The sequence below is a fragment of the Myotis yumanensis genome, unplaced genomic scaffold (assembly GCF_028538775.1).
Source record: "Myotis yumanensis isolate MYYU_CA2020_CCGP unplaced genomic scaffold, mMyoYum1.0.hap1 SCAF_22, whole genome shotgun sequence".
Lineage (NCBI taxonomy): Eukaryota > Metazoa > Chordata > Mammalia > Chiroptera > Vespertilionidae > Myotis > Myotis yumanensis.
In genome coordinates, this window is record NW_027223773.1 from 6,603,014 (window position 1) to 6,629,906 (window position 26,893).

Here is a 26,893-nt window from a genome sequence, read left to right on the forward strand (position 1 = left end):
TTTCCTTTTATGGTCACAAGACATGGCTTTCATTTTTCTGTTGTGCACCCTTTTTTTAAAAAAAAATCTATTTTTATTTATTTCAGAGAAGGGAGAGAGAGATAGAAACATCAATGATGAGAGAATCATCGATCAGCTGCCTCCTGCACGACCCACACTGGAGATTGAGCCTTCAACCTGGGCATGTGCCCTGACCAGGAATTGGACCTTGACTTCCTGGGTCACAGGTCAATGCTCAACCACTGAACCAAACCAGTGGGCTTCTGTTGTGCACCCTTAATGCACAAATGGCAAAAGCAACAGAACATCAGGTTAGACCAGGGGTGGGCAAACTTTTTGACTTGAGGGCCACAATGGGTTCTTAAACTGGACCACAATGGGTTCTTAAACTGGACCGGAGGGCCGGAACAAAAGCATGGATGGAGTGTTTGTGTGAACTAATATAAATTCAAAGTAAACATCATTACATAAAAGGGCACGGTCTTTTTTTTTTTTTTAGTTTTATTCATTTCAAGCGGGCCGTAGTTTGCCCACGGCTGGGTCAGACACTCCTTGCTACTGCTATAAACTCATCTTCGGAATGACCCAGGCAGGTATCACAGAACGCCGTGAGTGCTGTCAGATGGCCCATGGCTGCTCTGAAGTGAAGGAAGCCCTCAGTCCCGGTGCCTGGGTGACTGAGGCTGAACCTGCTGAGCAGGGAGCAACAGGGAACTTGGTGCTGGGAGGCCGAGCTTTCATCTTTCCCAAATGGCACAAGTCTCATGAGAAAACAGTCGAATGAATCAACAGACTCTTGGGAAACATTAATAACCAAATTTTAATGAACTTCCACTACAAAGAACTTTAGCAAGAGGGGAGATAAAGTTCAGTGATTTCTTAGTAAACATTTTGAGCGTAACAGTCCTTGCGACCAGATACTTTAAAAATTCAAGCTTATAAACACCGTTGCTCTGCGTTCAACTGGTGTCCACTAAAAACAGGATAATAAATGGAAATACATGTTCTTACGGCATTTCCACAGGAAATGTTCATATTTTTCATGACGTTCTAAATCATTGAACAGTTACATATGCTACACGAACTAAGACACAGGTATTCTTTATTGCACATTTCAAAGTTGGGAGGAGGTTCTAGCTTACGAGGTGATTTTTCATTTAAGGGGAGAAATGGTATTTTTTCATTGTTTGGCTCAAAAATGCACACTGCCGGGGCAGCTTAGGTCTAAAAACTAACTTTATTGAAACTTTTGGATTTGAGACTGTAATGGATAGTGCACAGTCCACTTCCTCTCCGGCTGCACGTCGGAGTTACGGGCTCTGTTTCAAGGTCTGGGAGGAGCCCTGGCTGCCGCTCTGAGAGGCAGGTGGGGGCTCCTCTCTGGAGCCAGGAGGCAGTGAGTCTCTTGCAGCAGGTGAAGGGTACTCCGGGGGGCCGTGGCTCGGGGGCGGTAGTCGGGGGCCAGGGGCGAAGTACTCCCGGGGGCCAGGAGAGCCTCCAGGTCTAAAATGAGGGTGTCCCGGTACAAATCCTCGAGGGTCGAAAGGCACGTCCCGTTTCCCCGGTGGAACGCCTGGCGCGTATTCCCTTAAGCCTAGAGGTGGCCGGAAACCAGGACCTGGGAAAATATAAATGGTGTCACGTATGAACGTATCTCCGTGTAGGTGATTCCAGGAATGTTCATCTTTCATTTCTCCCAACCCTAGAAGTCGGGGGGTGGAAGCCCCACTGTCTACATCAGTCACACTGAGGCTCAGCAGGTTTAAGTGACAGGCCTCTGGCCGGCCAGCCATGAAGCAGCACAGGCAGGATTGCAACACGGCTCTGCCTAGCTAGTGGTTTTCCTACGTCACAAGTCTGCCATCTTTATCTCACAAGAGCTTGGCTTGTATTTGACCGATTATGAAAAAAAGGGCTTCACAAGGTAAAGAAGTTTTGGTAAAGGAAATCCTGTCCACCGCTGTATCAATTACAAGTTCATGCGGGGCTCAGCATTACAATCAAGGTGCTTGCCCCTCTGGGAAGGCCTTCCAGCTCCACCTAATTAAACTCAGCAATATCCACGAGGTAGCTATTCCACGCCACCTTCTCTTTAAAACTTCCTTCCCATTTATTCCCAAGGTGGGGAGTGAGGGTTTAGTCTTCCCTTTATACTCTGACCCATTCACACATATGGCGTATGTAGCTGGTCCTATAGGACACCCTGAGCTCTCAGAGTTCGGAGAGTAGTGAGTTCTATCCACCAGAGCCTGGCACGCAGCCCCAGAGGTTCAATGAACATCTGCAGCAGTAATATTTCTGGCTTCCTATAAGCAGCCCCTTTCTGCTGTCTACAAGAGATACCATTCTGCCCACCCCAGTGGAGGGAGATTATGCAGCCCCCTTCTCCCCCCCGGCATGTGTCCTAAGAAACTTGAGGACAAGTTCAAAGGGACTCCGCCAGCTTTACCCTTTTATTGCAGAGCCCACGATAGTAACTGTTAAAATCTTAGCAAGGAGCACACAGAGAGGTGATTGGCAAGTCCATCATCATACCAAATGGTGGAGGAAATGGCCGAGGCCCGAAAGGCCTGCAGAGCTGAGGAGGTGGTCCGTAGCGAATGGGCGGTGGTAGAGGGCCCCCCATGGAGGAGCTCATGAGGGGCACGCCTGGGAAAGGAGGGGGCCCTTCTGCAGCCATATTCACCTGCAGAGCAGAAACGGTTCAAGTCTGAAATACTCTGGAATGACAGACAGAAGCACCAACACCAGCAAAAGCTGGACCCCAAAGAAGCAGATGCCGGGCACCTGCCAATGGGCAGAACCAGTGCAAGAGACTGCCCTCCTCCCACTGGTCCCCACTGGCAGCCTGGCAGGCAGCACGGCACAGCAGTGGAGTTTTGCTGTGATCATGCTACTACTGGTATGTCCAAGTGGGAGGGGGGAAATCACACCATGCTATACACGGTGACCTACTTCCAAGGCATCCCCTTCCTCCCTACTTCCAAGGCATCCCCTTCCTCCCGTATCCCTCCCCTCACCACAACAGCTCATTGTTTCCATACGAAGAATGGAGAGAAGAAAGGGAACAAAAATCCATTCTCTACACGTGTCATCGTAGCTACTCTTCAGAGTACCTTCAATTTCTTTTCATCTAACTCTCAGGTCTCTAGGTCTCTAAGTACCATCATCTTGTTGTAAATACCAAAGAGCACAGAGAGCAGCAGGTCATCCAGCATGGGAGGCTAAGGCAGGAGTCAGGGTCAGGGCTGCTCTCCCCCCCTCTGCACCCTCTTAACAAAGCAGGCTATTCTCTTTGAAGCCTTCGACTTAAAGAGGTCTTGGGTCTTATTCAAGCCGCCCCTGGAGAAGAGGACCTGTCAGGAGAGGTGTGTTCTGGGGGTCCTGCACTGAACGGGAAGTGTTTTCCAACAGAAACAATGTTCCACGTTGGTGAAGTTAGGCAGGCATGGCGCTAGTCCTCACCTTCAATTCACCAGTGATACTGTGCATTGTGAGATAAGGACTGATCTTTCCTCACGGGAAACTGGGTTGAAAATTCTAAATAATTAAATTGCATGTATTTCTATTTCAAGCTAGAGAAGCCCTGTGAGGGATGACAGAGGACTCCCCGAGAGAGCCGCTACACGAGAGACAAGAGAATACTCTCACGGGAACCTCATTTAAGGCTCTTGCCGGAACTGGCACAGCAGTAATGACAGGTTTTCACTAGTCAGTGTTTCACCGCCGGCAAACATCCTTCTGTTACCACGCTGTGATTTCAGGTTATTCAAATTAGGGTTTGCCTACTGTACAACTGGAGAGGGTCTTAAATAGCAGACTTCCCAGCACATGTACTGACGATGAGTTATGTACCACACGGTGGATTTACTTTCCTTGAGAGCGCTCAACACGGAAGCACACGATGTAAGGGTGGAGTGATGCCTGTGCATGTGTTTGAGTTAATTATAGCACTCCAAACGGGTTAATCACCGAACCAAAACAGAAACCAGTCAACCGGTCAGATTTCAGCAGCGGAGAAACACCTTGCAAGTCCAAGGCCAGAGGAAGCTCATACGGCCGTGCAAGTTCACGCAGGCAGGTTAGTGCCAGGGCCTGCGTGTCCTTTCCAGAAATGCACCGGGTGTGACAAGCCCAGGGCAGTCCTCAGCCTGAGTACTCACTGCTCCTGGATGCTCAGCCAAAGGTGTAGTGCTGGGAACTGAAGGGCCTTCAAACTCCTGGGGAACCGTTTGCTTTTTAAAAAATAAATGAGACAGCAGAGATATAACCGCACACACAGACAGTGATGGACGAGGCGCAGAGAGGGCTGCGGACACAGCGCAGTGCTTCCGGAAATACGTACCTTGCCCTCACCCACCCTGGAAGGGGAAGCGCTTCTTGGGCTGCTGTTCATCATGGGAGCTGCACCGGGGTCTGTCGAAGCCAGAGGATGAGTTAAACTTACTCTGAGTTACATACTCTTTGAGGAAGAATAAAAACCCCTCTACCCCCTGCCTCCATGATTTTGTTGTTGTTTTCTTAATATATTTTTATTGATTTCAGAGAGGAAGGGTTGGGGGAGAGAGAGATAGAAACATCAACGATGAGAGAAAATCATTGACCGGCTGCCTCCTATACACCCCCTATTGGTGATCAAGCCTGCTCAGACCAGGAATGGAACCGTGATCTCCTGGTTCATAGGTTGAGGCTCAACCACTGAGCCACACTGGCTGGCTGCCTCCATGATTTTAGACCTTGAACACACCAGGTCCCTACCAGAGGCAGAGGGGCTCCCAGGTGCCTCAGAGCACTGGAGAGGAGGTGGAGGCTCGTCCACTGAACCTTGAGAAAGAAAGAACAGAGCCCTTGCGTGGATTTTCAGGAGGAATAAACCAATTGTGGACGGGGCAGGGCTCGACTCTGAAAGTAACATTAAAAACAGGGCCCCCAGCACCTATGAGGGGACATCACAATTTATGCCCAGACTTGGAGAATTAAAGGAGGAGCCGTCTTAGAAAGAAGGGCAACAAACCCTGCGATGTACGGACTGGTTAGGGACCGCACACCGCAGGCTGATGCAGGAGTATATGCTCACCTTTTTCAGTTTGCATGTAATGACTTCCATATCTTACCGAGTCTCATAGACATAGTTATGAATAGAAAAAAGACCTAGCATTTCATACTATAGTGAGAAATGGTTACTGCAGAAATTATAAAGTCTTAAGGCTACTTTTGTAATATTTCAAAAGGGAACTCCAAAGAAATTTATTTTACAGATAAAGGCTTACACATCACAGTAAAACATAAAAATCGAAGCAAAAACAATATTATTTATGCTTTTACTTAAGTATAAATATACTTCACGTATTTATATGTAAGATAAATAATGATAATAATTAGATGGTTTCTGTTCTAAAGCAGATCTTGCAGTAGACTATTCGAAATAAGTAAAATTAAGAAATTCTCTAGTTAGGGACAGATTCTAAAAAGTTTGCATTAGAATTCTCAAATAAAAGGGGAAAGTGCTCTTGAAACAGTTTACAGGTGACGTGAATATGAATACTCACCAAATTCACTTCTGGGCACATCTCTTCGACTGAGCGTAGCAGAGAGAGGTCTCGCGGGCGGGTCCCTCGGTGGCGGGGAGCATTCTCCACCACTCACGGGCGAGGGGCCGAAAGAGCCATTCTGGCTCAGGGGGCCTGCAGGTGACAGTCCCCCGTTACCACGGCAGGCAACCTCTTTTCTTTAACATGTTGCGGACGGATCACGAGAATTCTCGTGTTTTCTGTTCTAAGGCTTGTGGCCAATCACGAGAATTCTTTAAAAAGGTATTAGCTTGTAAGAACATGTAGTAAGTAACTTCAAAACGCCATGGGCATTTAATTTTAAAGCGTGCCTTTAGCATTTATGTAAAACGTTTTTTGTACTCGTTCAACAGAAACTTATCTGGCCACTGGGTAAAGCCGGCAATAAAACTACTGGTCCGCACTGTGTTAAGCTCTTAGGCTTGTTTCTAGGGCATCGTTATATTACACACAGAAACAAAAAGTAACCTATATTCAGTTTGCACCAAAATACAGATTGCTGCCCTTCAAGAGCGCTCCCTACCTCTCCGTGGAGGGTTCTGTGCGCTGGGCCTTCCGGGCATTGGTTTTACAATCACAGGTTCTTGCAGCATCGCCATCTTCTGGGTCAATTCTAATAACCTTGAATATGGAGAAAGAATGGACTTAAATATGAAATCAGAAGCCAATTCTTATTAAATACCACACAGCACAGCCTTGAAGACCTCCAGGAGCTGACAAAACGGATCAAACCACGCACTTGTGTCTCAAGTTGGCTGCTTCCCTCTTCTCTTCAGCCATAGCTCTTTCTGCCGCACGCGCTTTGAGCTATTGGAGGAAAACGTATCCAAGTTCAGCTGTGGTCGACTATGCGGCAGGTAAAGGGAAGGGAAAAAACCTTACCCAGTTCTCGTGCGCTTTCTTCTCATTAGCAGAAATCTGAAAAAGATAACACATCAAAAAATATGTTTATGGATTCATTACACTAGCCTGTCGGAGACCCCAAAGAATCCTGTAGCTGCCGGGCGGAAAACCCACCTGGTCTTTAAAGGAGCGCTCTGTTTTCTGCAATTCATCCTCCAGCTCTTCGATTCTCCACCTAAGAATACACTTGCTTTTGTCCGTCCAGCACAACTGAATTAGATGTTACATGATCCTACCATGTTCCCTTTACTGTAACTGTACCCTTACAGATTTCACCCTAACAGAAACGTATTTTACATGGTTATAATTAAGAGTGCAATATAATTAAAACTAATACTACCTAATGTCCTTATTTATCGTAGCAGCCAGAGATTCCGAGTTGATATATTATAATTTCTTTAACTGTTCTTTAATATGTGCTCATATAAGCCTGTTATCAATAGCTCCCTCCATAAAGCTTCTTCCTTTAATTATATCCACGGACAATTTCCCAGAGCTGAGCACTGGGCCCATCAATGTCACGGTCATTTTAAAGGTCTGATACACCAGACAGCAAACTGCCTTCCTAAAACAGCTCTTAAACCACCCAGCTCTGCCGGCATGAACCAAGCTCCCTTCCATTCACCAGTGTTGGGTGTTGGGAAATTTTTGTTAAACATTATTTTCCTTTGCTAAGTGAAAATTTTCCTTGTGTGAATTAAATGTATCATGTCCCCTCACCATTATTATGTGCCAGTTTGTTGTGCAAACTGGACAAGCGGTTTTTGTAAAAAGCCCAAACTCACTTGTAGGTTTTTATCTCCTCTGCCGCCGAAACCGCCTTTTCGTCGGCCGCTGACAGCCGCTGCTCCCTTTCTCGCCGCTCAAACTCCTCTTGGCTCAGCTTCCTAGGGAAGAGCCAGTCGCCGAGTGAAAGTGTGTCTCCTTTTCCCCAGCGCCTGTCTCAATGCCTCCACCTAAATCCTCAATGCTTCCCCTTCCCATCCTCTCTCTGAGGCTCAGACGTGCACACAGATTCACAGAGGGTTTCCTTCACACCTGCCATCTGGGGATGCAAACCAAGCTCTGGCCTTTGGCACATCACCTGCATGTCCCAACTTCTCTTCGTAATTCTCTACTTCTTCACAAATAAAACAAAGAGATGATAAAACACTAGGTGGCCCACGGGCAACGTTCTGGGACTCAAGACAATGAAAGCTCATTTGCCTCGTGTGGAAAGTCAGGGCGAATCTGCCCGACAGTCAAGTTCATCAGGGTAAAGCAGGGGGTGATTCCGATTCCTACCACGGGGAGACCTGTAACTACTTCTCTTATTCCTGTCACGGAAGGGCTGTTTCTCAGCTGAAGACCGGCACCATGAGAAGACAGTCCGCTGAAGAAAGAGTCTTTAAAACACGTCTCCTGTGTGTGCAATTAACCACAGACACTTCCACCCTTTAGGTCCCAATCCCACTCCCCACCTGCTTCAGCGGGATTGTGATAAGGAGAAAAGCCAAGGACTGGCAATGTCCACTGAAGAGAAAAAGACTCTGCCCCATAATCAGTGTACTATCTACGGGACACTGGTTTTAACCCAATAACCTGCCAGCTCAAGCTGTCAATCTGCTGTAACATAAATGACAATGGTTGTAACATTTAACGGTTTAAAAACACTATCTTCTTGTTACCCTTGGACCTCTCTGCGCATAGTTCTGATTCAAAAGACACTTAAACTTGAAACTTAATTTTCTATGAATCAGAAACAAAATGAGAGAAGAGCTATAGATAAAGGTTAATACCAAAGAGAAAAAGGTTTATGTATTCTTAACTTCCCATTCAATACTTCAGCAAGTATTTTATGAATGGCTACAATAGACCGGTTACCTAGTAAGATGCTAAGATTAAAGTATGGACAGATACTATTATTATGTGCCACTCAAGCAAAGCTGATGGGGCATTCTGCAAGACATGGTGATGAAAAACTAAAAGACAGGCCAACATCCTTGGCACGGTCACATTATGTAATGTTTAGTGTATTTGACTTATATATCTTCAATAGCTAAATATTCCTTTTTAGGAGCTCCAGTGGCGCAATTGGTTAGCGTGCGGTACTTATAAATATTCCTTTTTAAGTATTTACTAACAATAATGTATGTAAATCACTCAGAATTTTTCAAGACTACAGAAAGGGTAAGGATCATCAAAAAAAAACCCAACAAAAACCACTTCTGCAGCAGTAACTGTTATTAGCAACACCACTCCCCCTCAAATAATTTCTGACAACTGGTTAGAATGGAAAGAAAAATGCAAGTTATGGAAAATGAGGTAGAAAGGAAAAAAGGCAACCCTAAGTTAATCATGGTGGAAAACCTTGGTAATCTTTAAAAAGGAGACAAAGTGATCGGATAGTCACGCCTTTAGTTAAGCGACCGTCTTGTTGCCAACGACCCGGGGGAACCGTACTTCTGCAGCGTCATCTCCTTCTGCTGGTAGAGCTCGTTCAGGATCTCCACCTTCTGCTTCAGGGTCTTGTTCTCCTCCTCCAGCCTGGCCTTGGCGGCCTGCAGGGAGCTGCGCTCGTCTTCTAACTTCTTTATTTGGTCTGCAGAGGAGAACACGTGTGAGCTGTGTGTGCACAAGGACTGGGCAACTTGAGGGTGGGAAACACGAACACCGGAAGCCATTCTTTCTCTTTCCAATGCAATGATTATTTAAAAAAAAATTTTTTATTGATTGCAAAGATGAAGGGAGAGAGAGAGATAGAAACATCAATGATGAAAGAGAATCACTGATTGGCTGCCTCCTGCACACCCCCTACTGGGGATCTCGTCTGCGTGTGCCCTGACCAGGAATCAAACCGTGACCTCCTGGTTCATCGGTCACTGCTCAACCACTGAGTCACGCTAGCCAGGCATCCAAAGCAATTCTTTGTCTTCCCAATATCTGGCAACCTACCTTCCAGGTTACATTTTGTGGACATCGAGGCTCTCAGCTTACACTGTAGAAGTTTTAGATCCTCTTCAACTACGGATATTTCCGTCTGTGTCTAGAAAGTGCAGCAGAGAGAGGTGTTCTTAAAAGGAGGCACAGTAAGGACTCACAGGCACAGACGCCCCTCTGTTCTACACAAAGGACGGTACCCGAGAAATGTCCATCATCTGCTTAATCTGATTTTTCATCTTCTCACTGCGGTCACCTAGGAAACAAAGAGGTTTCATTACTTCTTCCTCCCGTGCTTTTTAACCCTATTTCTCGATTTCCCCCAAATGAAAAATGACTAGGTTTAAACACTCAAAGTCAAAGCAAATGAACCAACAGAACTGATTAGGCTACTTGACTTTTAGAGAGTCTGTGCAATAAGAATGTTACCCATGCCATTCGTGAGCAAGGAGGTACATGCGAGGCAAAGCTCTCTCTTCCCTCTCACATCTACCTCCACCTGGTCAAGTATCTTCATTAGAAAGACTCATTCCTCTCTTCTCCCCTTGAATCTGCTACCGGGTGGGGTTGAAAACACCCACTATGCGAGCAACATCCAACTCGGGAAGCAGCATCCAGAAACATCTCATCAGGAAGCACAGCTACGCTTCAGCCTTGCTCTCCTGACCTAGTCAGTTCATGGCTCCCACCACCTCACTCTCAAAGTCGGTTGTGGGGCCTTCAAACCACGGAGCTACAGAGATGATGCGCATTAAATCCCAGTGTCACCTCCGTGAAGGTGGAAACCAGTTTCTCCTCCAGTTTCTGCTCAGTGCCCAGCACCAGTGCACATGTCTAGTTCTACTGGGATGGAAAAGCAAGACCAAGCGCTCACTGCACGCCCACTGTCACACCGCAGCCCAGCCACCCACCTCTGCCCAGCGCACACAGACGCACACACAGATCCAGCGATGTGCGCCCACAATTCTGAAGGCGCATCGGTTACTTGATTAAAGACAGGAAGGCAGAGAGAGGACCAGCCTCCCCGACACCCATCTTACCTCCCACTTCCCCGTTTGCTAGTTCATCTGATTCATTTCCTGTTTTATTTTGATGCTCAGATTCAGATTCACAGTCTAACCGATTCAACTGTGTGATGCAATTCGTCAAAGCCTAGAAAAGAAGCAAAATATTAGAAAGAACCTCCTGGTTGCGTGGGAATCCATGAGAACTAAACATGTGCTCAAGAGAATGAACTTACATTGATATTATCATCTTTTTGAGTAAGAGTTACTTCGAAATCTTTCTGAGACTTCTCAAATGATTTGATTTGCTCACTGAGTTCAGCGTGGGATTTATTCAAGTCTTTGATTTCCTGCTGCAACTGAAAAGTTAAAGCACACGAATTTCCAAAAGTTAGGGCTTTGTACTGGAGACATCAGGACCACGTGACTGACAGGTTATTCTGGAGCCAGGCTCCTCTTTGCCTGTCCCCATGGGCTAAGGCCTCGGTTAAGGGCGAAGGGAGAGTGGCTCCAACCCTCAGAACTGCAGTGGGCTGAGAAGAGCTGTGAAAAAGCTGATGCAGTTTACTGTATCCTTCAGAAAATGGCAGCCAATTCAAAGAACTAACAACCAGTAAGAATAGAAGGGAACAATCTCAGCCTCCCAAACCCAGACCATGTCATCTTCCCTTGGTCAATGAAGCAGGTACTGCTTAGATTAATTCTTTAGTTTAAGAAGCAAATCCACCACCCCCTTGAGGCCAATTCAGGTTAATAACTGGTTGGTGTTTGAAGACAAAGACTAAGCTCTGCTAGCTCTAAGAAACTGTACAGAAGAACAGAAAATCCAGAACAGATGGAGGACGGACATATGTACTCAATTTGGGGAGCACAGTTTAAACTCTGCATATCTCAAAATAGAATCCTGCATACATATTTCATTTCCTTAAAAACAGATCTGAGAAAAGATATTCAAGAGGCAATGGTATTGCCGGAACCGGTTTGGCTCAGTGGATAGAGCGTCGGCCTGTGGACTGAAGGGTCCCGGGTTCGGTTCCGGTCAGGGGCATGTACCTGGGTTGCGGGCACATCCCCGGTGGGGGATGTGCGGGAGGCAGCTGATCGATGTTTCTCTCTCATCGATGTTTCTAACTCTCTATCTCTCTCCCTTCCTCTCTGTAAAAAATCAATAAAATATATTAAAAAAATAATAAAAAGAGGCAATGGTATTGAGTTCTCTAGTTTACATAATCTACGCGTTAACTTTTCTTTACCTGGTCTCTCTTCTTCTTAAGCTTAGCATTTTCCTCTTGAACCCGATGGCATTCGGACTTCACCTTCTCCTCACTAAGTTTAGCTTCGTTAAGGGCAATCTGAACCTAATGCGAAACATTTCTATTAATGAATTGATTCCAAAGGGAAAAAACAAACAAACCACAAAGTTTCACTTTCCCAATTAGACATCAGATAGTTTTCAGTTGCATATTCTAGCACAAATAAGTGTTTGCTCCTCAATAAAACTAAGACATTGTATTAATATCTTGCAGGAATTGTAGGCAACTTTACCTCTGAAAGTTCTGAGGCATTCATTGCAATAACATCCTTTAACTTCTCTAAAGATATCTTGTTTTCCGATATCTGCCATGTGGAAAAGAACACAAAAAATATATCAGGATTTCAGTAGGAACACTGGGATATAAGCTAAAAAAGAAGGGCCATCCCCTATGCATAGCAGGTAAAAGCAGGTGACCCAGTCTTAGCCTCCAAGAAAAGCCAAGAATGTAAAGAGATGAGGAAACAAGAAAATAATTGGAGGCATTAATGTTTCATGCCACCCACCACCTTCCTGTCTATGAGAATGTGGTAGAGGACCAGACAGAAAGGTGAAAGCAAAGAAATTGAAAAAACTTTCAAGTACACCAGTTCAAATCAATGGTTTTTCCTAGAAAGAGAGAAAAAGATGCCGAGGTCACTTTAAAAATTCTCTGGCCTGAACTAAAAATGGCTGGACCGGAGAATAGACACACCTCACCTAGAGGAGACTTCCCGATAAATTATGAAGGACGCTGCCTCCCCAGGTGGTGGAGCGCCTCTTTCCCCGTTAGCTATGGGCTGTGACCTCCAGGGTACAGCAGGCCAAGGCGGCAGAGGGGTGACTGTACCGGGGAGCAGCCTCAGCCAGGTGATCAAGTGTAACTGGGCGTGTGATATATGGGAACCCTCTCTCTACTACGTTGAACTTGAACTCTAAAACTGTCCTAATATTAGAAGTCTATTTTTAAAAAGAACCACGCAAACAAAACAAAGCACTAGCACTGTTCAACTGGGCTAGTTTCTTAGTTGCTCAACCTGTTTTGGGGGTTGAGCCAAGCAATATAAAAAGTACCCTGGGCCGAGGACAAAAATACTTCCTAGGACCGTAAGAATAAGAACTTGTGGCATTAGCATTTAAAGTTCCCAAGAAATGAACAGATGTAGGTTCAACTCCCCTGGCTTCCAATCTTACTCTAGTTACAACATGGGAAAATGCAGAATTCAACTCACCCAACCTATAAAATAGCTTGAAAAATAAAATAGTTTGAAATCCAAGTGCTGGTGACACTTAGAGCAAAACTCTTACCAAGTCCTCATTCTTGGCATTCTGTTCTCTCTCAGATTCTAAAAGGAGACGCAGATTTTTTGCTGTATCGTTCAGATTTTCCTTAGTTTCTTCAAGTTCCTTGATTCTATGCTATAGAAAACGATATGAAGATTAATAATAATTACTTGTTATTTTTCTTTTGTTCTTTGAATGTAACCTCGAAATGATCAGGGATTTTTACCTTAAATTTAGTTGCTTCATCAGAGAGAATCATATTTTGTTTCTTGGTTTCTTGAACATGCTTCTTTGATTCCTTGACCTATTTAGATAAAGCATTCAGAATATAGAAATATAAATTAGAGTGCTATCAAACTTATCTCCACCAGGTGGCCCCTTTAGAAAAAAGAGTAGTACTTTACACACATCATGGTTGCTTCAAATTTGAATGGTTTGTAGAGAATAATGGAATTTAAAAATATGATTTAAAAATAGCATAATAACCGTAAGACAGGAGGAGGAAATGAAGCTGGAACCATGGGGGAAAAAAACTAAAAGAATTATACCTTCTGCTCATAATTTGACAATTTTTGTACAAGATCTGCGTTTTCTTTTTTGAGCATCTTCAGCTTCTCAGAAATCTGTTGTTCAGTGACTAAAAGAAAGGGGGGGGGGCGAATCCATAATTTAATTATGACTTCTAAATAAAACTGAATTACCCAATCTATTAGCAACAAAGACATCTTATCCGGCACTATGAAGGAAAAGAACTTCTTAACATAACTATCAGCCTTTAAAAAGCAGAAAAATAAAGGTGTAAAATATTAAAATTTAAGAAAAATATAATAAGAACCTTTACTTCAATGAGTTTCCAATAAAAATTATTTCAGAGCTAGGAAATACAGTAAAATATTTTAGCTCTATATCCTTCCCTTCAGGAAACCCCTTTGTTCGCAGAAACTGTGGTCATTTCAACTATACATAACTTGCAAAGAGGAACAGACGAAAGTATAGCTTATTGATTTGCATCTCTTATTCCTCAAATTACCTACTTAAATACACACACACACACACACACACACACACACACATACTGTATTGATTATACCATTAGCCCAGGAACATTGTTCACATGTAATACATTTGCATTCCATCAACATTTAAAGTCAATCTTCCCCACATTAAACCAAGCATCTTCTTCCTACTGCCAGTGTGTTCTACCTCATCCCCTATCTCAGTGGGTAGCATCAGCATCTACCTACTCTATCACCCAAACCACAAACCAGCATTAGTGAAACCTTCAGGAGTTAGTAAGTCAGTCATATATCAGATGTCACTATATCTATTTCTAGCTTGTAAAACTCTTATCAAACACCAATAATGAGGAAACAGCACAATAACAAAACCAGCCTAAATATTTACCTTGGTACACATGACTCTTTACCTAAAAGAGAAAGAAATGAAATGAAATTTGATTTCATTATTAGAAATAATACAGTTCTAATATAATAGTCAAATCGTAACTACAAGGAAATTTAGTAACAGTTGGTTCAGCCTAATGAGCCATAGGGTTAGAAAAAGGTACAAAGCATTTCAAATGTAATTGGTAGTGATACTTCATAAATAGTTTGATAGAGAAAAGCAATAAGGCAAACACCTCATTTTGCAACAAAAGGTACATTTACATATCTATGGAATGAGCACCAATCTTATTAACTAAGCACCTAACTTTAAAAAATGAAAATGGATAATATTTTCATATTAAATATACTAATGCTTCATTTACCCGAAATAACTTGACAACCCCAAATTGCCAGAATGTGATCTAGAAACAATGACTGTTCAAAAAGACAAAATTAAAGGCATTGTCTTTGTACTAAGACATGCCTCTTCCTCTCACCAGAAAACACCTTGGGAATCCTATTAAAGGTGATCATTGACTGAATTTAGAAGTCTAATAAATAAGCTTGAGATCATTCAGATTTTCCCAACCCCCCGAGAATAGTGGTCATAATCCTGAAAGGGAAAGGAGACTAGTGCAGGAAAATGCACAAACAAAAAGACAGCTAAGCCCTAGCCCGTTTGGTTCAGTGGATAGAGCGCTGGCCTGCGGACTGAAGGGTCCTGGGTTCGATTCCGGCCAAGGGCACATGCCCGGGTTGCGGGCTCAATCCCCAGTAGGGAGTGTGCAGGAGGCAGCCAATCAATGATTCTCTGTCATTATCCATGTTTCTATCTCTCTCTCTCCCTCTCCCTTCCTCTCTGAAATTAATAAAAAATAAAAAATAAAAAAGACAGCCAACACCAATGAAGACTACACTGGGTTACTTTACAAGGGTAGTGTAGATTACATGCATTGATTTGTGTTCATGGTAGGAAGTGAAAAAGAAACAAAAGGGCCAGTGACTATAAAATACTCCTTGTACCTATGAGGCAAGAGATAAGTTAATCTAATTTACTCACAGCAAGGATGGTTCTCCAGAAGAAAATGACAAATGAAAGAATTCCCAAGAAGGCAGTGATAAGTACAGGCTTCCATGGCAGTCCATAAAAATCAGGCCCGGGCTGAACATCACCAGGCAGTGTAGAAAGTAGCTGAAACAGAAATATCAGAAATAATAAAAACTCTACAGCAGAGCAGCCACTAAGAATTATCCACAGACATTCTAGAACAACCTCTAGCAGGTAACTACCCCCTCAAAAATCTTCAATAGCTTCCACGGTTTCTACAAAGACTGGATACTGACAGCCTCACGTTCCTCTCTCTTTAAAAAAAAAACAAAAAAAACTTTTAATGATTTTTTAGAGAGAGTAGAAGGGAGAGGAATAGAGAGATAGAAACATCCATGATGAGAGAGGAACATCATCGATCGGCTGCCTCCTGCACGCCCCCACAGGCGATCAAGCCCATAACCCGGGCCTGTGCCCTGACCGGGAATCGAACCCTGACCTCCTGGTTCAGAGGTAGACGCTCAACCGCTGAGCCACACCAGCCGGGCGGCCTCACATTTCTTGTTTGATTTGAAATGTTTCTAAACAGTATGAATCCAAATGTCTTTAAGTTGTGCATGTATTTCCAGTTTGCGACACCACATCACCGTGTCTAACTCAGGGCTAGAATCCTTCTGGATCTAGCTGATGTTTGTGACTTAAACAGCCACATAAAACAAAAAATTAAAATCCTGTACCAAGCAATCAAGTTTTACAACAGCAAATAAAACCAAAATGGTAGAAAGTAACACAAAAATGCACGTTTCCTCTACGATTGTATTCCACTCCTACAGACACTTGGCGAGGAGGCCGGACAGCTGGTCAGTGGTCTCGGCGCCCCTGAATGAACTGTCATCCGTGCACCTCAGCGACTCCAGTCTAACTGCTTCCGCGAAGGCAGTGCAGGAAACACCCGCCCGTGCACGGTTCCCAGCGCCTCTGCCAGTTCACGGCACCTGTCCGACTGGCCCCGCCCCCCGCGGAGCCGGGGTCACCGGGGAGGAGGCGGCGGGGCCGGTGAGGACGGCGATCGCAGGCCAGGGTAGCCCAGCGCCCGCTGCCTGCTCAGGGCTCAATGGGAACCAACAGGCGACACCTCGCACAGGCCCGCCGCCTCCTGGAGCAGCGCTGCAGGGTCCCGCCGCCTCGGGCCTGGCCCCCGTTTCTCCCTCGCCCCGTCCGCCAGGGCACCCGCTCCCATCAGAACGGCCGCCGGCCGGCCCGGGGTCCCCCCAGCCCCCGGGAACGGGACCGTCACCTCCAGGAGCTTGGCTATCAGCGCCGCGAAGAACACCGACAGGGGTCCCAGCAGCTCCGAGTCCCCGGGGGAGGCGGAGACGGAAGGCACAGTGGCGGGTACGGAGTCCATGGCGCGGGGGCAGGCGACGGAGGCGACGCTTCCCCGAGGTGCGGCCCTGGGCGCCCCTCTGGGCACCGGCTCCCCCTTCGGAAAGGACCCGAGGGGCGGGAGCTGGCAATGAACTTCGCCTCCCCCGCCGCCGGCACTGACACTTCCTACACCTGCCGTCAACCACGTCATCGGCCCCTGCCCCCGGGCGACGTCAACGTGTCGGCGGGGGCGGGGCCATGGTGGGCGGGGCCGCAGCGGGAGGAGCCAATGGTCGAGCGCGGCGGGGAGGGAGCGAACGGACCTGCGCGGAAGGAACAGACCGGCGCGGGGAGGAAGGGGGCGCACCTGCCTCAGGTACCGGGGGAAAGAGTGCGATCGAGGGGAGGCCCCGGCTACCCGGAGGAGGACGGGGGGGCGGGGCCGGCCACTCGCCCGCCCCGAGCCGGACCCTCAGTCCCCGCGGGCTGAGCCCCCCAACACCTGCGGTCCCTCCGCTCGCTGGACCGCTCGGCCTCGCGGCGCTCAGGTGCCTGCCCCGCTCAAGGCTCCCTTCCCTACCGCCGGGGGCTCCAGGGCCTCAGTTCCTGCTGATGCCCCTTCAAAAGCCGCATCCTAAGGAACCGCGCCATTATCACGCCCGCGCCAGTGGGCTCAGTGGGTCCCGCGTTCGATGGTGACGGGATTCATGGAAAGAAGAGGATTGGGAAGAAACGGGACAGGAAGCTGGGGAGGAAGCAGTTCTTGCAGATCTTTAGAGGCATGTCTCGGGTTGAGTGTAGAGTCGATTCACAAGAACAACAGAGTAGGGACAACCAGGGAAATCCAGAATGATGCTTTATATCCCCTAACAGCGGTTCTCAACCTTCTGGCCCTTTAAATACAGTTCCTCATGTTGTGACCCAACCATAACGTTATTTTCGTTGCTACTTCATAACTGTCATGTTGCTACTGTTATGAATCGTCATGTAAATATCTGATATGCAGGATGGTCTTAGGCGACCCCTGCGAAAGGGTCGTTGGACCGCCAAAGGGGTCGCGACCCACAGGTTGAGAACCGCTGCAACCTTCTATTCCTAGCACAAGACTTGGTGCATATTGGGCCGTCAAAATGCTTTGTACCTTTCAAACCAATGTTATTTTGCAACATTGCACCCTTTTCTCTTGCCACTCGTATCTGTCTTCTCCCATCAACCCCCAAGCAGGAACTGTAACCTGTAGCACATCTGTGTCCCCCAGCCCTGGGCTAGAACAGGGCTCTGTGCATACCTGTACGTAAAGGGAATAAAGAATCCCTCCCACATACGGAGACGGTGAAACTGTGGAAGGGATGATGATGTATTCTGATCATCAAATGTGAATTCTGAGCCTCCCTTAATCGCTGGAAATTTCATTATTCTGCTCACAGGTCACACACACCTTCACCCGGACTGCTGCCACCCACCACAATGACCATGGAGGAAACTGAGAAGCCGTTTGGTTTTCCTCCAGCCTTCCCATCCGGTGGCCTTCCTCCTGAATTCCTTAGGTGTTCGACATCTTTATACTGGACCCCTGGTCATCCAAATGAGAAGCAGGTAGGGGGGGACGCCTACAGAATGCCAGGCACTGTGCTAGACACTATTATCAACTCATGTAGTCCTGACAACGATCGGAGTAGGTATTATCTGCTTTGTGAAGACGAGGAAGCGGATATTCAAAGTTTAGTAATTTGCCCACGCTTCTAAATCAGGGGTGGGGAACCCTTTTTCTACCAAAGGCCACTTGGATATTTGTAACATCATTCATGGGCCATACAAAATGATCATCTTAAAAATTAGCCTGCAGTATTTGGTCAGACATTCAATTCACTCACCCCTAATGCCTTGGCAGGGCCAGACCAAATTTCTCGGACCTTACACAGCCTGAGGGCCAGGTGTTCCCCACCCCTGTAATCTAAATGATGTATCTGGGATTTGAAACCAGATCATCCTGGCTCAAAACCCAGGCATTTTACAGAACAAAAAACTCCTCTTTCCTACACAAGTTTTGAAATAACAGAACCGGGAGGAAAAGTATTTTTGTAGGGGAGGATACTTTCTCTGTAGCTTCCAATAATTTACCAAGAAAAACCACCCCATTTCAACCAACACCACAAGGGGGAGCTATGACCTAAAAAGCTTAGGTAAAATAGATTAAATATCTCATTTGGGTCATGACTTCCTTTAGGAAGATAAATCTGAATAAATATTTCACCATAAGTGACTCTTGCTGAGAAACAAATCTGACCATACCCCTTTTCTGCTAAAAACTTGAAAGGACCGACCCCCATCCCTAACAGTGTAACACACCAAGATATACAACTTTCCTTTATGCCTGACCATTACTCTGCATTTGAATGACACAACAAAGCTTCCCTGGCTCCCCCAAATAAACTTTTCTTTATGCCTCCATCTGCTTGAACATGTTATTTCTTCTGACTGCACACTGCCCCGTCTCTCCTTCCCCCCGCAGCCCCTCCCCCGCACCGTCCTTCTATTCAACAACAAACTACACATCAAACTCCCACTGGCCCTTCAACTCTGCCCCAAACATGTCTCAGCCCACTTCTGACCTTCTCTGACCTTTCTCCCACCACAGCAAATCGATTTATTCAACACAGTGCTCGTAAACACTCTCTTTCGGCCTGTATGAAAGTGTGTTCAGGTGGATGTCTCTATCTCCTTGCCGTGTTTTACAGCGGTGCATATGCCCAGCTCGGGCACACAGAAATCCTCCTAAGTGCTGCGCTGACCTAAGAGCCCGTCAGAGTCATGTACCTGAGGCCCTCTTCAAAGAATCGGGAGTCATTTTCAGAAAAATGCCTTAGCTTTCTCATCTCATGCCCCAAATCAACTTAAAAACTGTAATCATCAACATTCTATTTGAAGAAACCATGTCTGTCAAACTTACCGTCTTAGTCAAGTAAACCATGACAGGCGTGGCGCTAGCTGGCTCTTCTGCATGTATTTCTAGTTGCTCTTTTCCATCAACAGCATAGTCAGGAGTGCTTTCCGTTACAAATATCCCTAAAGTTGAGGGGGGGGAGAGGGGAATATTTTATTGTGTGCTTTAGAATAAGAATTGTTTCTCTTCACTTACAATATTTATGAGTGCCCAATATATAGTAGTCACTGTGCCTGGATCTGTGGCTGTTAAAGACGATTATATAGAGAGGAAATCTCAGAATTCCCATTGGGGCCAGCAAAGCCTTCAGTTATAAAAGAACGTAGCTCCGCCCTCGCTGGTGTGGCTCAGTTGGTTGGGTGTCATCCTGGGCACCTAAAGGTTGCCAGTTCGATTCCCAGACAGAACACATGCATGGGTTGTGGGCTCAATTCCCGATATTTTGCTCTCTCCCTCTCCCTTCCTCTCTCTCTAAAAAATGTTGTTTTTAAAACAACTTTCTCAGTTCAGACGAAATGAGTTGCTCTCTCACTAGACGTTCGCTGTGCTCTGTGATCCAGTTATTGTTCACAAGTGTCCGTCTCCACTGGACCATCCCACCCTGCTACATTCTGTACTGTTTCCTGAACTCGTACAGTATAACGACATATGGACATAAATGCCCTGTCCCTGTGTTTGTTTTTTTTTTAATATTTTATTGATTTTTTACAGAGCGGAAGGGAGAGGGATAGAGAGTTAGAAACATTGATGAGAGAGAAACATCGATCAGCTGCCTCCTGCACACCCCCTACTGGGGATGTGCCTGCAACCAAGGTACATGCCCTTGATCGGAATCGAACCTGGGACCCTTCAGTCCGCAGGCCGATGCTCTATTCACTGAGCCAAACCAGCTAGGGCTGTCCCTGAGTTTTTTTATATGTATATTTTATTGATTTTTACAGAGAGGAAGGAAGAGGGATAGAGAGCTAGAAACATCGATGAGAGAGAAACATCGATGAGAGAGAAACATCGATCAGCTGCCTCCTGCACACCCCCTACCAGGGAGGTGCCCGCACCCAAGGTGCATGCCCTTGACTGGAATCGAACCTGGGACCTTTTAGTCCAAAGGCCCATGCTCTATCCACTGAGCCAAACCAGTTAGGGCCCTTCCCTGTTTTAAAAAAAGTTTTTTACCATGTGCAGGTAGTATATTAACAAAAGAACTGAGCTACACTGTGTTCTACTTCAGGGGAGGTGAAGTGTGGAATGGGGGTGAAACACTGAATTTGTGAGTTTTGGAGCAGCGGTTCTCAAATTTTCAACCAATCAGAATTTCCTGGAGGGCTCGTTAAACTCTGATTGCTGGTTTCCACCCTGAGAGTGTCTGCTGCTGCTGATCTGGTTGAAATTGTTTAAGAGCCTAAGGCTTTTAAAGTACATTTTAGTTTAAAATGATTTGCCTAAGCCAGTGGTCAGCAAACTGCGGCTCGGCAAACTGCTGCTTGGCAAACTGCGGCTCGCGAGCCACATGCGGCTCTTTGCCCCCTTGAGTGTGGCTCTTCCACAAAATACCGACTTCTGCACATGGGCCATGAAGTTTCAATCGCACTGTATGTGCGCGCCCGCACGTGGTATTTTGTGGAAGAGCCACACTCAAGGGGCCAAAGAGCCGCATGTGGCTCACGAGCCGCAGTTTGCCGACCACGGGCCTAAGCTAATGCTAGCAGTCATTGGTGTGTGGGTTACTTACAGTCTCTGGCCTGTGTCCTATGATTGATCTCATGTGTCTTAGCTCCTGCTTCTGTTGGTTCTAGGATTTCTTACTTTCAGAATGTGTTCATACCTGTATCACTTTCCCCTCTGTTTCCGATTTTTAATAACAAACCTCCTAGAAGCTCTTCTTTATGACATGCTTCTACTTTGTAGAGAAAAATTAGCAAGCTTTACCTGGGTGTTCGTCTTTCTCAGTATTCGGCTTCTGTGACACTTCTAAGACACCCACGTGACTAGTCACGGGTTGATCTGAATGGCCAGGCTCCTCAGGAATCTGCATTTTGAGATCTTCTATGTTCTCTTGTGGGAAATTATCTTCCAGCGGTGGCTGTATCTCTATGGGGAAGAATGCACTGTGCCGGCAAAGCTTGCTGACTCCCCCTGAACTCCTCCCACTGAGCAGCACCCCATCACAGCCCTGGGGCCACCCCCTCTGCCCTCCGAGTGCTGGCAGCTCATGGAGCACAAGTGGGCAGGAAATTAAGAGTTTCAAATGATTTGATCTCACTTCAAAGATAGCTAATCTACATAGTAAAATGTACAAAGAAACCCTTCTTCCAAAGTAAATACATAGTTAAATGTATTTACAGTAAGGATGTCAATAACCTAACGTCCTCTGGCCACACAGATAAATGTGCAAGAGAATCCAGTCAAGAGCAAAACTAGGACATGTCTCTTCGACACAGAAATGACATGAACTCTCTCATACACAAGCACGCCTGTCTCGGAGCCAGCACTGAGAAGGGCGTTACACACAAAGGCAGCTTGCTGAAGTGCCTTCCAATATTGTCAAAGCACCTCTAACGGTCAAAGAGAACCCATTTCCATCCCTAAGAGGCTCAGAGCATAGCCCAATGTGTGACCACAACACAGATGGATTTCTTTCAAACCTCAGAATCTACCCTGAAAATTCGAGTTTTATGTTCTAACCCAATACGTATCTGCTTTCATGAAATGCAAAGGTGGTCCCTTGCCCACATGCTCGGGGAAATTGGCATCTGGGGAGAAACATTGACCCTGTGCCTTCCTGTCCGCCTGGTTCTCCTCCACATACCCTCAGTTCAAATCCCTGAGTTTGAAAAGCATGGGGGGCAGAGATGAGGGCGTGGAACTCAGAAGCAGCTTACGTCAGGACGCTGGCTCAGGGCCAGTTCGACCACTATTTACTCAATGGCTTCTGTGTCAGCTGCTGGGTTAGACTTTCTCTGCATCCTGGCTCAGTGCTTGGCCAATCCGAATACAGTGGGGCCTTGACTTACGAGTTTAATTCGTTCCGAGACCGAGCTCCTTACTCAAAAAACTCGTTAGTCGGGGCACTCGTAAGTCAAGGCCCCACTGTACATGAACCCCAGGGCCCAGTAGAATTGACCTGACCTTGGTGATTGCTCCCAACAGGCAGAAAGAACACGACATCCACCAAAGATGCAAACTGGGAAATGAAATCCCTCAGGCAAGGCATCGACTGAAAAGTTAGGCCAGTCAAACCTTGTTCCTACTACAGTTATTTTATGATTGAGAAACTGTGTTCCCAAAAGCGCTTTCATAATTTCACATGGAGCTTGTACTTGGTTAACAGGTCTATTTTGTGCATCTTTGTCTCGTTTGCATCTTTATCTTTTTAAAGTTTCCTTTCGAAAGTGCTACCATTCTCAACTGTTCCAAGAAAACAGTAAGAAATCCTTATCCGTGCCTGAAAGAAGGCAGGAAGGGATGTGTGGACGTCACTGTGCTGCCTCTTGCCTTTAGACATGCTCTCAGCTGTGGGCAGGGCTTTACAAATAAGGTATAAGGCCCTTCGGCAAACCCCCAACCCAACTGGACAAGGCCACAGGCGGGTACTTACCTTCCGTTGGTCCCCCCCAGCCTCCCTCTGGAGGCTGTGTCGTTGCCAGTGGTCCAGTCTCCTCCCCTGTGGAGTGTGTGTACCTGACAAAATAGATCAGGTCTTGAACATCGTCTAGCACTGCAGCCTCTTCAAGAATGCTACGTTCTTCCATTCCCGAATCTCTCCATTTGGTCACAAGAGCATCGAGCATTTTCTCTGCTACGTTCAAAATCTGTGACTCAGATGCCCGGAAGACCTTGTCCAGGACTTTCTCCACGTTGTAGGGCAGGCTGTCCCGCTGTGCCGACTTCAGCTTTCGCGACATTTCTTGGAGCATGGCTTCCAGCTCGTGGACATCAAAGTACTTCTGGAACCGCTGCAGAGACTGCTGCTCCTTAAAGAAGCTGCTTATGATAGGCAGGTCCTCCCTGTGGGCGCTGTGCTCTGGCTTTGCGGGTGTGTGTGCAGCCCCGGGGATGTCGCCTTCACGTGCCTCGGCAGCAGCCCCCTGGCTCTGTGTGTCCATGAACTTGTGTGTGTCCTCCTGGCCCGCGTTCGAGAGCCCTACCCCAGGCTTCGCTGCGAGCCCCGGGGTCTTCGGGTGTTCCTCAGGGTTGTCTTCTTTAAGATAACCAGGGTCTTGACTCCGAAGTACTTCACCTAACTCCGGAGTCTGATATTTTCTCTTGTCAGGAAAGTCGCTCCCTTCAGATGGTCTCTGTGCTTTCTTACCTGCAGGAGGGCTTTCTTCTGTTTCTACCTCCGGGCCACCAGGTTCCTTGCCTAGCGTGCCTACCCCTCTGCCCTCAGTGTCATTTTTGCTTTCAGTTTCTAAAATATTACTAGTGTTTTCTTTGTATTCTTCAGTTTCTACATTAGTATTTATGGCGTCGAAAATTCCACTTCCAGAGACTTGCGGATTAACATCTATCTGCCTGTCCTGCATCTCAGGGCCTTTTTCTTTAGACTGTTTTGCACTTACAGCATTTTCGTCCTCCAGCAGTTCTTCAGCGCTGGAATCGTCATCCTCTGCCTCTGGTTGTTCAGGATGGAAACCTGGTACTTCTGCGCTATCAGTCTGGCCTGCTGTTGCCGCTTCCGGAGTGCCTGGCTGTGGATGAACAAGCTCTTCACTTAAGGTGTCCCCTGTGACCTCTTCCTCATTCAGCCTTGTCTTCCCCTTCACTTCCTTATTGACTGCAGCAGCCACATCTCCTCCTGGCTGCCCGGACAGATTTCTTCCCAGAATGGAACCCTCATCTTCCAGTTCTGCTGACAAACCAATTTCATTGGGAGAGGAGAACCTAGGTTGATTCTGAGTTTTAAGAAGCTGTTCCTCTTTAAATTCCTCACTTGGATGCTCCACTGCAGGCATGCGTTGTTCTGGAACATTTCCAGAAACATCTATTCCCTTCTCCACACTGTCTCTGGATGCATTATGCTCATTATCTCCCAAGAGCCGTGTACCATCCATGGCTTCCTGTTTAGTCTTTTCTTCCTTCATTTCATTCCCTGCAGCTCTGTGTTTCCATACATTCACTGAGCCACCTTCCGAAATCTGTTCTCCAGGCTTCTCTTCATGGGCCATCCCTTTTGAGATATGAACAGCTGCTCCTTTTAGGTCATTTTCTTTATTATAAAAGGCTGATTTTAATATTTCTTTACCCTTTTCAGTAGCTGGCAAAGAGTTGAGGTTACTGCTTTGCATAGAACCAGGCAGAGTCCTGTCTTCTTTCTTTCCATCCTCCAATCCTTCCTTACCTTCCACCAGGTCCCTGTTGGATTCCTCAACTGTCCTTCCTTTTCCTTTAATATGAAGTTCTGTGTCCATTACTGGGTGTTTGTCATTATTTGTTTTAGGAGCTACATCTTCTGCCTTTTCAGGGTCATTATCATCTGCTGCTGATTGTGGTTTCCCCCATTTGCTTTCTGGGATTAATCCATCCTCACCTTCCTCTTCTTCCTCTGAATCAGAACTCTCAAAATCCATACCTGTTTGCTCTTCACCTTCTGTGACAGCAGAGAAGACAGTATCCTCCAAAGTTGTTCCTGTATTTTTATCACCCTTTTTGATGCCTAGGGGCTGAGTTATTACCTCCCCCTCATCCTCTTCACTTGAATTCTGCTCTTTATCAGTTAAATATTTCTCAACTTCAGATTCCACTGGCATTTTCAAATCCTCTCCATCTGTGAAGGTTAGTAATGGCAACTCATCAAAGTCTTCTTCATCCTCTTCCTCTTCGTCCTTCCCAACTACGTAGTACTCAGCATCTGATTCCTCATCAAAATCGTCTTCTAAGGAAGTAACGAGCCTGGTTGTCTCGTCATCAGACACAAGCGCATCAGCAGTTGAGCCAAATTTGGTTTTCAAGTCCACAGTCATTTCTTTTTTCAAAAGTTTATAAGCATCAGTCTTCTGCTCGTTGGAGAGCTGAGAGCTATTGCTGGCTGTGTTGTTTTCACTGGCTGACACGTTTAAGTTATCTCGAAGCATTTCTTCCAGCGGTTCCAATGAGGATTGTTCTCCCTGAGGGTGATTTCTTTGACTGTTTAAATGGGGGTGGTTCTTCGGAGCCTCATGACTGCCCTGGAGTTCCTTGGTGCTTTCTGAGAAAACACTTTCTCTTTCTTCTGAGGTAGCTTGCACTGAATGAGGTTCAGGGTCACTTTCTTCAGGTATTTCAGGAGGCTCTTCCACAGGCTGAGAGGTTTTTTCTAGAGCTTTCTCAGAATCTCTAGTTGCAGAATTGTGCAAATCCAAAAATCCTAGAAGTTCTTCTATATTATAGTTATCAAAAGTGTCTCTTCCCCCATCAAAGCAAACAAAATCTGTCTCCTGGAAGGGAAAGAAAAACATTAGTGTATCTGTAGCCTGTGTCACAAGAGCAAACTCTCAGCCTTGCCAATGACAGAGATAGCCTCAAGGTCATGTTTGGCTTAGGGGGCTTTTGTACCAGCCTCGGGCAATGACTGTTCCTCCATAGTCGGAGACAGGAGGCCGGAACCCACTTTTCCCTGGCTTTCTGCTTCCCCAAGGAAATACTGTCACATGAATAATACTGCCGGCTTCCCTTCACTCTCTCTTCTCCAGGGGAGGGATGACTCAGGCAGCTGGTGAGTTTGCCCTGCACCATCCCTGTTTTCTGTTTGGGACCAGCTGGAAGGAGCACACATCCTCCCTCTTCTATGCTGTCAGTTAGAGGGACATCTCCCCTGGGAATAACCACCCGCCACCCCCTGCCCCTTCCTGAGCTCTGCCTCTGGCTGTGTTAGTCTGTCTTATTCTAGACCGCAATGTCCGGAAGCCCCTTATTTCTGCACACTTGAGGCATGTTTGCCAAAAAGCTCCAGCAATAAATAATGGTGACAATTTAGCCTCCATCTGCCTGACTCCTGGGTCTCTCAATGTGTTCTGAGCACAAAAGGTGAAAAGTGAGGTGTCAGTGATTGGGTCCCCCAACTTCCAACATTGATACCTGATGTCCTGGGAATTCACCACGTGATAATTTGTCTAGCTCCTCTGCCATCCGGCTTTCTAAGCTGAACCTCTCTGCTGACCCAGCCAGAACCTGGCAGAATCCCCTTGCTGTCAGTTGGCTC

At 46.3% G+C, this 26,893-nt stretch overlaps 1 protein-coding gene across 6 annotated transcripts in view; it reads right to left on the bottom strand.

Annotated features, from left to right (window-relative positions):
* Positions 1-802: 802 nt before the first annotated feature.
* MIA3 (MIA SH3 domain ER export factor 3) overlaps positions 803-26,893 on the bottom strand; it is a 34,356-nt gene continuing 8,265 nt past the window's right edge. The window contains exons 4-29 of one of the 6 annotated variants that reach the window (XM_070401215.1): positions 23,312-26,129; positions 21,643-21,804; positions 19,723-19,838; positions 15,417-15,548; positions 14,376-14,397; positions 13,520-13,608; positions 13,198-13,275; positions 12,996-13,106; positions 11,942-12,013; positions 11,650-11,754; positions 10,633-10,755; positions 10,433-10,544; positions 9,593-9,648; positions 9,408-9,498; positions 8,916-9,054; positions 7,259-7,360; positions 6,588-6,648; positions 6,453-6,488; positions 6,310-6,377; positions 6,094-6,191; positions 5,550-5,684; positions 4,759-4,824; positions 4,346-4,416; positions 4,164-4,235; positions 2,536-2,686; positions 803-1,618 (exon numbers count right to left, since the gene is read on the bottom strand). In XM_070401215.1, coding sequence (XP_070257316.1) covers positions 1,311-1,618; positions 2,536-2,686; positions 4,164-4,235; positions 4,346-4,416; positions 4,759-4,824; positions 5,550-5,684; positions 6,094-6,191; positions 6,310-6,377; positions 6,453-6,488; positions 6,588-6,648; positions 7,259-7,360; positions 8,916-9,054; positions 9,408-9,498; positions 9,593-9,648; positions 10,433-10,544; positions 10,633-10,755; positions 11,650-11,754; positions 11,942-12,013; positions 12,996-13,106; positions 13,198-13,275; positions 13,520-13,608; positions 14,376-14,397; positions 15,417-15,548; positions 19,723-19,838; positions 21,643-21,804; positions 23,312-26,129 — 5,394 coding nt within the window. In that variant the 3' untranslated portion in view covers positions 803-1,310. Of the gene's footprint in view, positions 1,619-2,535; positions 2,687-4,163; positions 4,236-4,345; positions 4,417-4,758; positions 4,825-5,549; positions 5,685-6,093; positions 6,192-6,309; positions 6,378-6,452; positions 6,489-6,587; positions 6,649-7,258; positions 7,361-8,915; positions 9,055-9,407; positions 9,499-9,592; positions 9,649-10,432; positions 10,545-10,632; positions 10,756-11,649; positions 11,755-11,941; positions 12,014-12,995; positions 13,107-13,197; positions 13,276-13,519; positions 13,609-14,375; positions 14,398-15,416; positions 15,549-16,701; positions 16,983-19,722; positions 19,839-21,642; positions 21,805-23,311; positions 26,130-26,893 lie in introns of those variants that run through there. The other 5 variants (XM_070401216.1, XM_070401217.1, XM_070401218.1 and 2 more) reach the window with 5 other exon arrangements.